Source organism: Erinaceus europaeus, chromosome 8 (genome assembly GCF_950295315.1).
Source record: "Erinaceus europaeus chromosome 8, mEriEur2.1, whole genome shotgun sequence".
NCBI lineage: Eukaryota > Metazoa > Chordata > Mammalia > Eulipotyphla > Erinaceidae > Erinaceus > Erinaceus europaeus.
Window position 1 is genome coordinate 1,557,244 of NC_080169.1, and position 13,001 is coordinate 1,570,244.

The following is a 13,001-nucleotide window of genomic DNA, read 5'->3' on the forward strand; positions in this document are numbered from 1 at the left end:
GTAATCACCATGCAGATTAAGGGAACATGGGGTGGCCAAGGATGGAAGGACAACTGTATTTAGAGGGCATGTTTGTTAGGATTCCTGCAAAAGTCCACGCTAGGCCATCCCGCCTACAAAGCCCAGGCCTGCTCCTCCTGGTACCTACAGGCAGGGCCCCTGTGACTGTGGGAGGCAGCCAGGCAGTCCACACAGGGTACTTACAAGTAGATGCTGGACTCATTGCCGCCCATGTCTGGAGACTGAAGCTTCTGCACCAGGATGACAATGATGCCAATGAAGAGCACAAAGTTGACCTGCGGAGTGAAGCACAAGCAGGCTGTTGCATGAAGACCCCACTTCCATCATTCTAGTCCTGTCTTTGGGCTCCTGTTTATCAGACAATGTGTCCTGCTTTATATCTTACTGCCTCTCAGCCACCAAGTCGCACTTTGAGAATATCCTGACCTCCCTGGGCAGACGCCCTCACCCGTGTGTCCTGGAACTCCACCTCCCCAGAGCCCTGTCCCAATAGGGACAGACAGAGACAGGCTGGGGGTGTGGATCCACCTGCCAACACCCATGTCCAGTGGAGAAGCAATGACAGAAGCCAGAACTCCCACCTTCTGCTCCCCGTAAAGAATGTTGCTCCAAACTCCGAGAGGGGTAAAGAATAGGGAAGCTAGGGGGCCAGGCAGTAGCACAATGGGTTAAGTGCACATAGCACAAAGCACAAGGACCAGTGTAAAGATCCCAGTTTGATCCCCCAGCTCCCCACCTGCAAGGGGAGTCGCTTCACAAGTAGTGAAGCAGGTCTTCAGGTGTCTGTCTTTCTTTCCCCTTCTCTGTCTTCCCCTCCTCTCTCCATTTCTCTCTTTCCTATCCAACAACGACAGCAATAACAACAAAGGCAACAAAAATGGGAGGGAAACGGCCTCCAGGAGCAGTGGATTCATGGTGCAGGCACCGGCCCAGCAATAACCCTGGAGGAAAAAAAAAAAAAAAAGGGAAGCTTCCACTGAAGGGGAGGGGACACGGAGCTCTGGTGGTGGGAACTGTGTGGAATTGTGCCCCTGTCATCTTACAGTCCTGCTCATCACTATGACATCAGCAATAAAAACTTAAAAGAAAGCACCAAGAGGAGCATTTGTGTATCTCAGGCTGGCAAAGGCCTCCAAGAATCAGAGATGACGTTCAGAATTCACGAAGCAAAGCTACATGTCTTGACCATGTGAAATGTGCAGGGAAAGATATTCAGGTACAGCCTAGTGAATATTGAGATTTTTTTTTTCCCCTAGAAGTCTGGCCTAGCCAAATCCTCCATATTCCAACTATTAACCCTTGGTGTCTTTCATTCTTTCACGAAGGGAACCTACTTAGGTAAAGAAGATGTGTAGGGAGTTGAGTCATTCCAATACATTTTACAAAGGTCTTGAATTCTCATCTCTGAACCTAGCGTTTCAACTACTTCTTAGACAGCTTCATATTTGAATTTGAGTTCCTGGTTCTGCCACCCTCCTTCTCTCCCTCTCTCTCTCTCTCTCTCTCTCTCTCTCTGGGACAGCTTAAACTTTCTTCGTGGAGGTACTGGATAGAATAAAATAAAATGGACTCAGCCTGTAGCTGGGAAGGTAGCTAGACTGGCAGTGTCAGACTTGCCAGCCTGAGGATTCCCTCCGCGTTCCCCCATCCCCATGTGTACTAGAAAACTATATTGCTCCTTTCTCTCTCTCCTGCTCTCAGCCTCATGTGAAACACTCTCTTCTGGATAGAATAAATAAAATAAATCTTTGAAAAAAAATGATAAGATCTTTTAACAAAAAGTTGCACTCTTGAAAATGCACTTATGACAAATCTAACAGAACCAATATTACTCTCCTTCCAATAGTAAGAAAGGCATCAATGGGCTAGATAAATGAGCCAAAGAAACGAGCAGGCAGTAACCAGGGCGAGAACAAATCATCAGTAAATGTCTGACCAAATGGCTCATGGCGCACACCAGAAGCAGTGGCCTAACATTACCCCCACAAGGCTGTGCAAACACTTACAGGACTACAGGTGCAGACACTGACACACAGAGCAGCGTCTTTAACCCAGAAATTACACTTCTAGGGAGTTCTTCTTTTGTTCTGAAAAGATAATGTACTCCTACTTTGACTACAGGACTACTCACAATAGCCAGGATACGAGAACAACTGGCATAGCAGCTGACAAATAAAGACAAGACACTGAAACACAATGGAATACTATGCAACTGTTAGGAGAAATCTTGTCACTAGTTAAAACATTCAGGGGCCTTGAGGGGAGTACTCCAAGGGAAGAGTGACGTATGAGAAAATCAAACTGTGAAGCAACACATATCTTGGACAGGAAGAAACAATGCAGACAGACAGACAAAACAAGAAAAGACTCTTGTGTTGTATGCTTTACATTGGGTTCTAGTTCTCCCCCGCCAAGAGAATTGGATCAGTCCAGTTAAATTTCGCGGCCCGCTTGGCCCCGCCCCTAGGAAACCCGCCAGAGTTCCAGAGTGACAGAGTTCCTGAGTTCCAGAGTTCCAGAGTAAGAGGGAGTGCTTGTGCCGCCACAAAGAGACAGCAGAGTTCTGTTTGGTGATTAGTTTGTCTTAGTTTATGAATCGTTGTTCCTGAATAAAGAAATACAGCTTCCCTGCCCAGCCGTTGTCTCCGCGTCTCCGCGTCTCTGTTACCCGCCCGTGAAGCTAGCTAGCCAGGCTAGCAAGAGCCTTACGAATTTTAACAACACTCTTGGATTCCGACAGTGACACAGTCATCAGCAGAGAGGAAGGGGGAAGGAAACTGCAGTGGAGAAGGGTAAGAATCCAATGAGCATAGACAGTAGCTACAACTTTGCTTGTGGGTCTCACATGTCCATATACTTTGTTTTTTAATGTTTATTTATTCCCTTTTGTTGCCCTTGTTTTATTGTTGTAGTTATTATTGTTGTTGTTATTGATGTCATCATTGGATAGGACAGAGGGAAATGGAGAGAGGAGGGGAAGACAGAGAGGGGGAGAGAAAGACAGACACCTGCAGACCTGCTTCACCACCTGTGAAGTGACTCCCCTGTAGGTGGGGAGCTGGGGCCTCGAACTGGGTTCCTTATGCCAGTCCTTGCACTTTACACCACATGTGCTTAACCCACTGCACTACCGACCGATCCCCGTTCATATACTTTTATAGAGTGATGAAGCTATCCTCCTGAAACGTACACAGTGTAAGTCTATGCTATTTCAACACCAAAAGTATAAACTTCAGATTCAGACAATACTACGTTATTAATATGGTACCAGACTGACACTAGCACGGTGATTTTTAGGCACTCAGAAGGATTTGGCATGGAACCCACGTGGATCCCATTAACTCACTTGACAGTCTCTGAGATGGGAGGCATCGCAAAGAGGAGCACCTGAGAACACAGGACCAGGATCACTCAGGAACTAACTCACCAAGCCACAGGAGAGCGCAAACACGTGTGGCTCACAGACAGAGAGGCTTAAGGAAAGATTCCTGGGGCTAAAAGTCAGTACGTACTTGGGAGAAGCTGGTACCAGTCCGACAGTCTGCCGGTTGAAATACCACCCCTGGACTGAGTTCTATCAACAAAGACTGCTGTAGGGAGGAGAACTTAAGCCTCACAGAGTCACAACTGTGTGAGGTCTCCTCTGCTGTTACCCTCAGGGGCTGAAGAGCAGCCAGGAAGCCCTGTACTGACATCAGAAAACAGGCGGCTGACTCCGGAAAACCCACTGCTGGTGTCCGGAGTGTGGCTGCATAGTAGGAGCTTTTCACATCATCCTCTCGATAAATTAGGGAGAAGGGTGAGTAATTCCCTGAGAAATCAGGATTTACTCAGAAACACAGGGCCACAGAGCACAGCTTGACTCAGCTCCAGCTAGAGGTCCCAGGACTTCAGACCCTCGGGGCTTGGGAGTCGCTCTGCATAACCACTATGCTATCTACTCCCCGCCCCTGTTTTATCTCTTGGTCAGGAGTGAGTGATTAAGATAAACAATCTACTTATAGTTAAAAATCAACCGTTAATTTCCAAAACTGAGAACTTTTACTACCTTCCTTAGAGGGTCTCTGAGGTGGGCCATTGGTACCACATATCTGAATGAGAAAAGTTAAGACCCAAACAAGGGATTTGCTCTACAGGAATACTTCAACTATACACAAAACTTTTCCTAATGATATCTTTCCTAATAAGAGGAAAAAAAAAAATATATATATATATATAGGCACATGTTACCATGCTCAAGGACCTGAATTGAGGCTAACTGGTCAAGGACCTGAATTGAGGCTAACTGGTCCAAACTTATAAGGCTGGAAGGTCCCTTCCTCTCCATCTCTCTCTCTCTCTCCTCCCTCTCCTCTCCCCTCTCAATCTTTGTCTCTATTTTTAAAAGGAATGGAACGGAATAAAGGAAGAAAAAGACTAAACGTAGCTGTTGGGGGCAGCAGAGTCACGCAGGCACAGTAACTAACTCTGGTGGCATGAAAACGAGGAGACCTGTGTCCGGCACTGACATACCCGTGTGGCCCTTTGGCAGAATACAGTGGGCTGTGGAAAAGGAAGAGGAGGCTGCTTTGTGTGGGGACCTTCTGTTCCCTCCAGGGCTCTCGCTGGGGTTTGGTGCCTACACTGCTAACCTACTGCTCCCAGTGGCTAATATTCTTCTTTTTTCTTTTCATTTAGTAGGAAAGAGAGAAATTGAGAGGGGAAACAGAGATAGAGAAGGAGGGAGAAACTGAGGCACCTGCAGACCTGCTCATCCCTTGCTGCAGGTGGGGAGTGCAGGCTCTAACCCGGGTCCTCCAGTGTATCCTTGCGCACAGTACTATGAACATGTTAACTGGTCCCCTGGGGACCTCTTTGTTCCTCTCCTGTGCTACCTTTCTGCCCAGGCCAGTCTCTCTCCTCACATGGCCCCCAGGACACTCACCATTATAGAGCCAACCACAGGGCCTTTGATCACCCACCACAGAGCCGTGTTGTCATTCATATCCCAGCAGCTGAAAGGCAGAGACAGAAATTAGGCCCAGGCAGCTCCCTGAGGACGTAGACCCAGCCCAGCCCTGGATGTTCCTTCAGTTACCCCTTCACCTCAGCCTAGGTCCTCCCTCTTGTTCCCATGTCAAAGCAGGGATAGGGGACCAAAACACGGGGCACCGGTGGATTCTGGGTAGGAGGCAAGTTGTCTCTTCAGAGCTAGCACTCTCTCTCTCTCTCTCTTTAATCTTTATTTATTGGATAGAAACAGCCAGAAATTGAGAGAGTGGGGAGGAAATAGAGAGGGAGAGAGACAGAGAGACACCTGCAGCCCTGCTTCACCACTCACAAAGCTCTCCCCCTGCAGGCGGGACCTGGGACTCAAACCTGGGTCCTCGTGCTCTGTGACATGTGTGCTCAAGCAGGTGTGCCATCACCCAGCCCCCAGAACTAGCCCTCTGAAGGGGTGCAGTGCCACCCACCCTCCATAGTCATCCCTTCCTTTCTCAAAATAAAAAAGAGGGGGAGTCGGGCTGTAGTGCAGCGGGCTAAGCACAGGTGGCGCAAAGCACAAGGACCAGCATAAGGATCTCGGTTCGAACCCCGGCTCCCCATCTGCAGGGGAGTCACTTCACAGGCAGTGAAACAGGTCTGCAGGTGTCTGTCTTTCTCTCCTCCTCTCTGTCTTCCCCTCCCTCTCTCCATTTCTCTCTGTCCTATCCAACAACGACAACAACAATAATAACTGCAACAATAAAACAACAAGGGCAACAAAAGGGAATAAATAAATAAATATAAAAAAATTTAAAAAATAAATAAAAAAGAGGACCAGGGTATACCTGGTAGAGAGCACATGTCACCATGCACAAAGACCTGGGTTCAAGTCCCCAGCCCTACCTGTAGGGGAGAAGCTTCACAAGCACTGAAGCAGGATTGCAGGTACCTCTTTCTCCCTCTCCCTCCCTCCTTCCCATCTCAATTTCTCTTTTCTATCAATATTTTTAAAACAAAGAGGAAAGATGGCTGCCAAGAGCAGTGAATTGATCATGCTGGCAGCAAGCCTCAATGATAACCCTAGTGGCAGTGTTTGTTGTTTTTGCCTCCAGGGTTATCGCTGGGCTCGGTGCCTGCACCATGAGTCCACTGCTTCTGTGGCCATTTTTTTTCAGTTTTTTTTTTTTTTATAGGACAGACAGAAATTAAGACAGGAGGGGGAAATACAGAGAAAGACAGACACCTGCAGACGTGCTTCACCACTTGTGAAGTGACCCTCTTGCAGGTGGGAAGATGGGGGCTTCGAACCAGGATCCTTGCTCAGGTCCTTGCGCTTAACCCACTGCGCTACTGCCTGACCCCCTACATTAATTTTTTAAATAGTTTTTTAAAAAAAAAAAAAGGAAAAAGAGAGAGGCAGAGCAGGGCCTAGAAGTAGAGCGAGGCTGTGAAGTCTCTGCAGAATCTTCAGCTTCCAGCTAAGACACAGCTGGCTGGGTCCACAGTGCAGTCCCCAGGCCTGGGGACAGTCTGAGTCTGGTGGCTGGTGGCTACTGGAATGGCTGGACAGCAAGAGAGCCACCTGCAGGCAGCTCCTTGGCCCGGGCCCTGGCTCTGAGCATGGACTCACCCAGTGTCATCACAATAGAGTCGCAGCACTGCCCACACTGTCACACACACAGTCGGGGTCCCTGGGGAAAAAAATCTGTGATAAGAGCAAGAGGAAAAGCAGCAGCCCCCCCCCCATTTTCTCTCAGACTTGAGGCTCAAGGGAGACACCGTGTCCCTCAGACACAGGGCTCTGATGCACGGATAGTCCCCCTCACAGATCCAGACCCCTAACTGCCCCCCTCACACCCAGTTCCCACGGGAGTCTGGGCTGTCTCGCTTCTCAAGACTCCTGGGTATATTGTCTTCCTCACAGAGTGGGCTTCCCAGAGCAAGAAAAGCTCCAAGAAATAGCAGTAGGCTGGCCGGAAGGCAGTGCACCTGGTTAAGCGTACACAGTGTGAAGCACAAGGACCCACACAAGGATCTGGGTTCGAGACTCCAGCTCCCCACCTGCAGAGGGGACACTTTACAAGTGAAGAAGCAGGTCTGCAGGTATCTCTCTCTCTCCCTTTATGTGCCCCCCTCCCTCAATTTTTGTCTGTCATATGATGGAAAGGAAAAAAAAAAAAAGAAAAATGGCCACCAGCAGTGGATTCATAGTGTTGGCCCCAAGGCCCAGTGATAACCCTGGAGGTAGAAAGAAAGAAAGAAAGAAAGAAAGAAAGAAAGAAAGAAAGAAAGAAAGAGAGAGAGAGAGAGAGAGAGAAAGAAAGAAAGAAAGAAAGAAAGAGAGAGAGAAAGAGAGAGAGAAAGAGAAAAAAGAAAAAGAAAAGAAAAACAGCAGTAGGTGGGAGCAGATGGTGGCACACCTGGTTGAACGCAAATAGTATCATGTGTAAGGACTTGGGTTTGAGCCCCCAGTCCCCACCTGCGGGGGGAAAGCTTTACAAATGGAGAAGCAGGGCTGCAGGTGTCTCTCTCCCTTTCCATCACCCCCTTCCCTCTTGATTTCTGGCTGTCTCTATCCAATCAATAAATAAAGATAACACAAAATTTTAATAATAGAAAAAAGAAAAAGAAAGTAGGCTTTCTTTTTCAGGCTTGACACTCCCAAGAGTCAGACCCAGACCTGATCGGGCCAGAGGCCTGAGCCTCCCAGGCCAGAGGGAGCGCCTACCCCAGCCAATGACGGTGTACCAGTAGAAGTACGTCCTCTCGGGGAAGAAGGTCTCCACCAGCAGCGTGAAGAGGTACAGGCCCTCGATGAAGAGCCAGAAGTAGTTGGACACCACACAGTAGTGAAAGAAGACCATCACAGCCTTGCATTCCACCTGCAGGAGTCCCCACGAGGAAGAGAAGCGTAAGTCCTGCCTTCCCAGGCCCTGCTGGTCCAGACTGCCAAGCCAACAGGACCGAGGGGCCTGCAGCTCCTCCTCTGCGAAGCCCAGCCCCCCACACACCACAGGAGGCTGAACTTGGAGGACTGCGGGACCTGAGTGGGCAAAGGAACCGCCTGCAGCCACAAAAGCAGATTCTCAAACTCAGTCTCCGTCTGACACTGGAGCAGCTCAGGGTTTCCAAGGACAGCGGCTCATGGAGGCAGCACCGCAGGTGTGGAGAACCACAGGCTTGCCTCCCCTCTGAGGGCTCCCTCCACCCCAACCCCTGCCCTGTAGCTCACTGTCCCCACAGGATCCCCTCGGAGGTCCTTAGATAAAATGAGGCTGCCCGGGCACTGTGCCAGAGAAGGCGCTAACACCCCTGGGCTTGCAGGGCGTCCCCCCACAGCCTGGCCCTGTACTCTGTCTGAGTCATTCTCTCTCCATCTTAGCCCACCAGTCCTACCTTCTCCACTTACTTACCTCTTCTTTTTTATATATGATTTTTATTTTTATTCATTTATTATTGGATAGAGACAGAGAGAAATTGAGAGGGGAGGGGGGATAGAGAGAAAGAGAGAGACAGAGAGACACCTGCAGCCCTATTCCACCATTTGTGAAGCTTTCCCCCTGCTGGTGGGGACCTGTTGGTCTGCTTCTGAATTCTGCTTATAAGACCTTCTGTTTTGATCATCACATTAGGTTCCCTTGTATTACTTACGATGTGGTCTATTTACAAAATTACTGTTTTACCTGGGTCCTGCCCTCCCTGCAGGGTATTGGTTTAATCCCCACTGGTTATATGGAAGCTTTCTATGTTCTGTTTTTTTGCTCCGCCCCCTCTCCTAGTCATTTCCTTTCCCTTGTCACTTCCGGTGAAGAGATGCATAAAAGGCCATGTATCTGATTAATAAACGAGATACTGCTTCCCAGCTCAGCCATGAGTCCCTGGTCGTCTGTCTCCCACCCATGAAGCTAGCCCAGCCCGGCATATGGCATCCTGAACAGGGATCAGTAGGGACCTGGGGTTTGAACCTGGGTCCTTGCACACTATAGTGTGTGCGCTTAACCAGGTGTGCCAACACCTAGCACCTATTTCTCTCTCTCTCATCTTTTTAAATTCTTATTTATTGGATAGAAACAGCCAGAAATGGAGAGGGAAGGGGAAGACAAAGAGGGAGAAAGACTGACAGACACCTGCAGCCCTGCTGCATCACTTAAGAAACTTTCCCCCTGAAGGTGAGAACCAGGGGCTTGAACCCGGGTCCTTGCTCACTGTGCAGTGTGCATTTAACCAGGTGTCCCACCACCTGGCCCCTCTCCGCTGCCCCACGAGAGTGGGGGAGGTGGCTTGGGGGGAGTCGTCGTCACTCAGCCCCTTGGCTGTTACAGTCCAATTAAATGCCCAAGGGCAAAGCAGACCCTTGGTCTGAAGCAAGTGTCTCCCCCAGTCAGAGGGGATGAACGCTTGTGCCCGCCCTCCCTAGCTGCTCTGCCACATGCGCACAGAGGCTGCGTGACAGGTAGGAAGGGCTGGCACCCAGGGCCACCCAGCAACCTCCCAGTAGCTCCTGGCTGTGCATGCCCACTGAGGACAGAGCAGCACTTAGACAGATGGGGATCGGGTGGGGAGGCTGAGCCCTAGGAGACGTCCAGCTCACTCACGGTAGAGACGAAGCAGTGGCTACTGTCCTGCTCAGCATAGAGGATCCAGTCTTTGATGAAGACGGAGACGGCCCTCAGCATGAAGGACACGAACAGGTTCATGTGGATGAAGTTCCGGGTGCAGTGCAGCTTCCTAGGCCCACGGCCGGGGCGGGGGGGAGAGGCCTTGGAGCAGGGGCCTCCTCCACAGACCCCCTGCCCAGCAAGCCGGCCTGCACCCAGGGTGCACCCAGGGAGCGCTCGCTCAGCTCTGCAGCTGTGGTCTGGGCAAGCCCACACCTGGGCGGCGCCCTCCTCCCACCTCTCCACACACCATTTGTTTCCAGGTCCCTAAACAGGGCCGAACCTCCCCTCCTGTCAGCTCTTTATTTATCCAGGTGGGGAAGAGAAAGTGTGAGGGGTGCAGGTCCCCTTGCTGCCTGGCTCCAGGCAAGCCAGCTGGCTGTCCTCTCTGGGGTCCTCTCCCATCTGTCATCCTAAGGCAGGGGCTCATAGCTCCCAAGGGAACTCAGGTGACGAGACGGGATGGGGGTGAGAAGATGAAGCCAGGGCTGGAGTTCAGGGTGGGCTGCATCTGCTCCAGCTCACTGGGGGTTCTCACCGGAAGCGACAGAGGATGACCATGGCCGTGGTGAGGGTGACCAGGGATGTGCTGTAACCAACGGTGTACAGGGCCTTCACTGACATGTAGTAATAGTCCTGGGGGGGGGCCACAGCATGTTAGGGGCTCTGTGAAGCCAGCAGCCAGCCACCAGCCAGCACCCAGCCACCAGCCTGCACCCAGCCACCATCCTGCACCCAGCCACCAGCCTGCACCCAGCCACCAGCCAGCACCCAGGCACCAGCCTGCACTGAGCCATCAGCCGGCACCCAGCCACCAGCCTGCATCCAGCCACCAGCCTGCACCCAGCCACCAGCCTGCACCCAGCCACCAGCCAGCACCCAGCCACCAGCCTGCATCCAGCCACCAGCCTGCACCCAGCCACCAGCCTGCACCCAGCCACCAGCCAGCACCCAGGCACCAGCCTGCACCCAGCCACCAGCCTGCACCCAGCCACCATCCAGCACCCAGCCACCAGCCTGCACCCAGCCACCATCCAGCACCCAGCCACCAGCCTGCACCCAGCCACCATCCATCACCCAGCCACCAGCCTGCACCCAGCCACCAGCTTGTACCCAGCCACCAGCCTGCACCTAGCTACCATCCAGCACCCAGCCACCAGCCTGCACCCAGCCACCATTCAGCACCCAGCCACCAGCCTGTACCCAGCCACCATCCATCACCCAGCCACCAGCCTGCACCCAGCCACCAGCCTGCACCCAGCCACCATCCAGCACCCAGCCACATACACAGGTAAAACCCAGGCTCACCTGATCACCTGGCTCAGACTCATAGTCATCAAAGCCACAGGCATCGAAGTAGTGGGGGAAGGGCTCCGACCAGCCCTCTTCCGTGCAGTTCCTGCTGACCACCCCATCAGCTACAGCGAAACCAGAGCTCAGTGAGGACAGGAGTGAGGTCAGAGGGCCCTGAACTTTACTTATGTACTTTTAAAAAATTGTTTCATGTATCTCTTTAAAATTATTTTAGTATTCATTTATCTATTTATTAGATAGATAAGAAATCAAGAAGGGAAGGGGAGATAGATGAGGGAAAAAGACAGGGAGCCGAGTAGTGGTGCACCTGGTTGAGCATACGTCACAGGGCACAAGGAACCAGGTCTGAGTCCCCATCCCCACCTGCAGGAATGAAGCTTTGCGAGTGGTGCAGCAGGTCTGCAGGTGTCTCTCTCCCTCTATCACCCCTTTCCTCTTGATTTCTGGCTTTCTATCAAATAAAGATAATTAAAAAAAAAAACTTTTAAAAAGAGGGAGAGACAGACACCTGCAGCCCTGCTTCACCACTTGTGAAGTTTTCCCCCTACATGTGGGGACCAGGGGTTTGCTTGAACCTGGATCCTTGCACGTTGTAATGTGTACGCCTAACCTGGCGTACCACCACCCAGCCCCCTTATTTATGTACTGATTTAATTAATTTATTTATTGGCTAAGCACAGAGAGAAACTGAGAGAAGGGGTAGCTAGGGAGAGAGACACCTGCAGCACTGCTTGGGCACTAGTGAAACGTCCACCCTGCAGGTGGGGCTGAGAGCCTGAATCTCGGTCCTTGAGCATTAAAACAAGCGCACCATCACCCACTCCAGGCCCCGAACTTCTGACTTGAAAATCTCTTCTTCATGGGAATTCTGTGAAACCCCTATATCCATCTGGGGAGGGTGGCAAGGGAAGTTACCCAAATTCTCCCCCACTTTCCTGGGCAAATGAGCTGTGAGCACAAGCTTCACCTTTCCTAAGAATGCCAGTGAGGGGACAAAGGCAAGGGGCAAGGTGGCTTTTTTCACAGAGGGTGAGGGGCCTGAGACTGAAGTCAGCACCGGCCCCACACCCCTCCCTTCTAGGACTGGCAAAGATTCTGAGTTAACACTTATTAGGCTTCACTGTGCAAAAGAACATAACATTTATGGGTCCTTAAATGCAGATTCCAGGCCGTCCCTCCCCACGGGACTTTGGCCCAGTGACACCTCCCCCCCACCAGTTAACACGGGGCAGAAGCTCCCACCATCCCTGAGGAGGCTCTGTTCTGACTGACGCTTCCGCTGGGAGCTCTGGGCCTCCTAGCAGCTGTGACATCCCACACCAACAGGACACATGACTTGTGTCATTAGTGAGGACCGGACCTCCATTAACCTAGCATCCACTCTTATTAAGATAGACATTTCGTCTTCAGCGTCAAAGAGCTGCCTCTGTCCCTCCAGGTCTGGAGGTCTGTTTCCTGTCTCTAATGCACTTAGGTCTTCTTTGGATGGACTGGGGCAGGCCGTTCTCTGGAACACCCACAGAGGAGGGAGTCACTTGCTGGCAACTGTCCGCCCAGCCTGGGGCTCACCCCTTTCAGTCTTCTCACCAGAGTCCCTGTGGCTGCAGCCCCCTCTGCCTCCAGCCCAGCGCCTGAGCGTGACCCCAGCAACAGCCTCCTGCTTCCTGGCTGCCTTCCAGGGTGTATATTGGCTCTAAAAGATACATGAGGGGGAGGCTTTCACTGCGAAGCCCACGAGGCAGAAAACTGTCTGCACAGAAGGACTCCAGCATCCACACTGCTGAGGGGATCCCACCCTGGACCAGTGCCCCTCACAGCTCAGAGAGCTGAGGCCCCCTCTTGTCCTGACTGCGTGGGAAGAGCTGAAGTCAGTTCCTGCTCATGGACAGAAATTGAGATATAAGAGCAGAAGAAGGGGAGACAGAAAGCAGACCTTAGACTGGAGTCAGTGTGCTGCCCCAAAGTAAAAGACTGGGGGCCGGGGGGAGGGGGGAGTTCAGGTCTGGAACATGATGGCAGAAGAGGACCTAGATGGGGTTAGTT

At 51.5% G+C, this 13,001-nt stretch overlaps 2 protein-coding genes across 8 annotated transcripts in view; both read right to left on the reverse strand.

Moving 5' to 3' along the window:
* PPP1R17 (protein phosphatase 1 regulatory subunit 17) overlaps positions 1-13,001 on the reverse strand; it is a 749,123-nt gene that overhangs the window by 596,280 nt on the left and 139,842 nt on the right. The window lies entirely within an intron of this gene.
* ADCYAP1R1 (ADCYAP receptor type I) overlaps positions 1-13,001 on the reverse strand; it is a 61,861-nt gene that overhangs the window by 16,168 nt on the left and 32,692 nt on the right. For all 7 annotated transcript variants that reach the window (XM_007531001.3, XM_007531000.3, XM_007530999.3 and 4 more), the window contains exons 6-12: positions 10,953-11,062; positions 10,183-10,280; positions 9,582-9,714; positions 7,715-7,868; positions 6,617-6,677; positions 4,946-5,015; positions 205-296 (exon numbers count right to left, since the gene is read on the reverse strand). In XM_007531001.3, the coding sequence (XP_007531063.1) occupies positions 205-296; positions 4,946-5,015; positions 6,617-6,677; positions 7,715-7,868; positions 9,582-9,714; positions 10,183-10,280; positions 10,953-11,062 (718 nt within the window). The remainder of the gene's footprint in view (positions 1-204; positions 297-4,945; positions 5,016-6,616; positions 6,678-7,714; positions 7,869-9,581; positions 9,715-10,182; positions 10,281-10,952; positions 11,063-13,001) is intronic.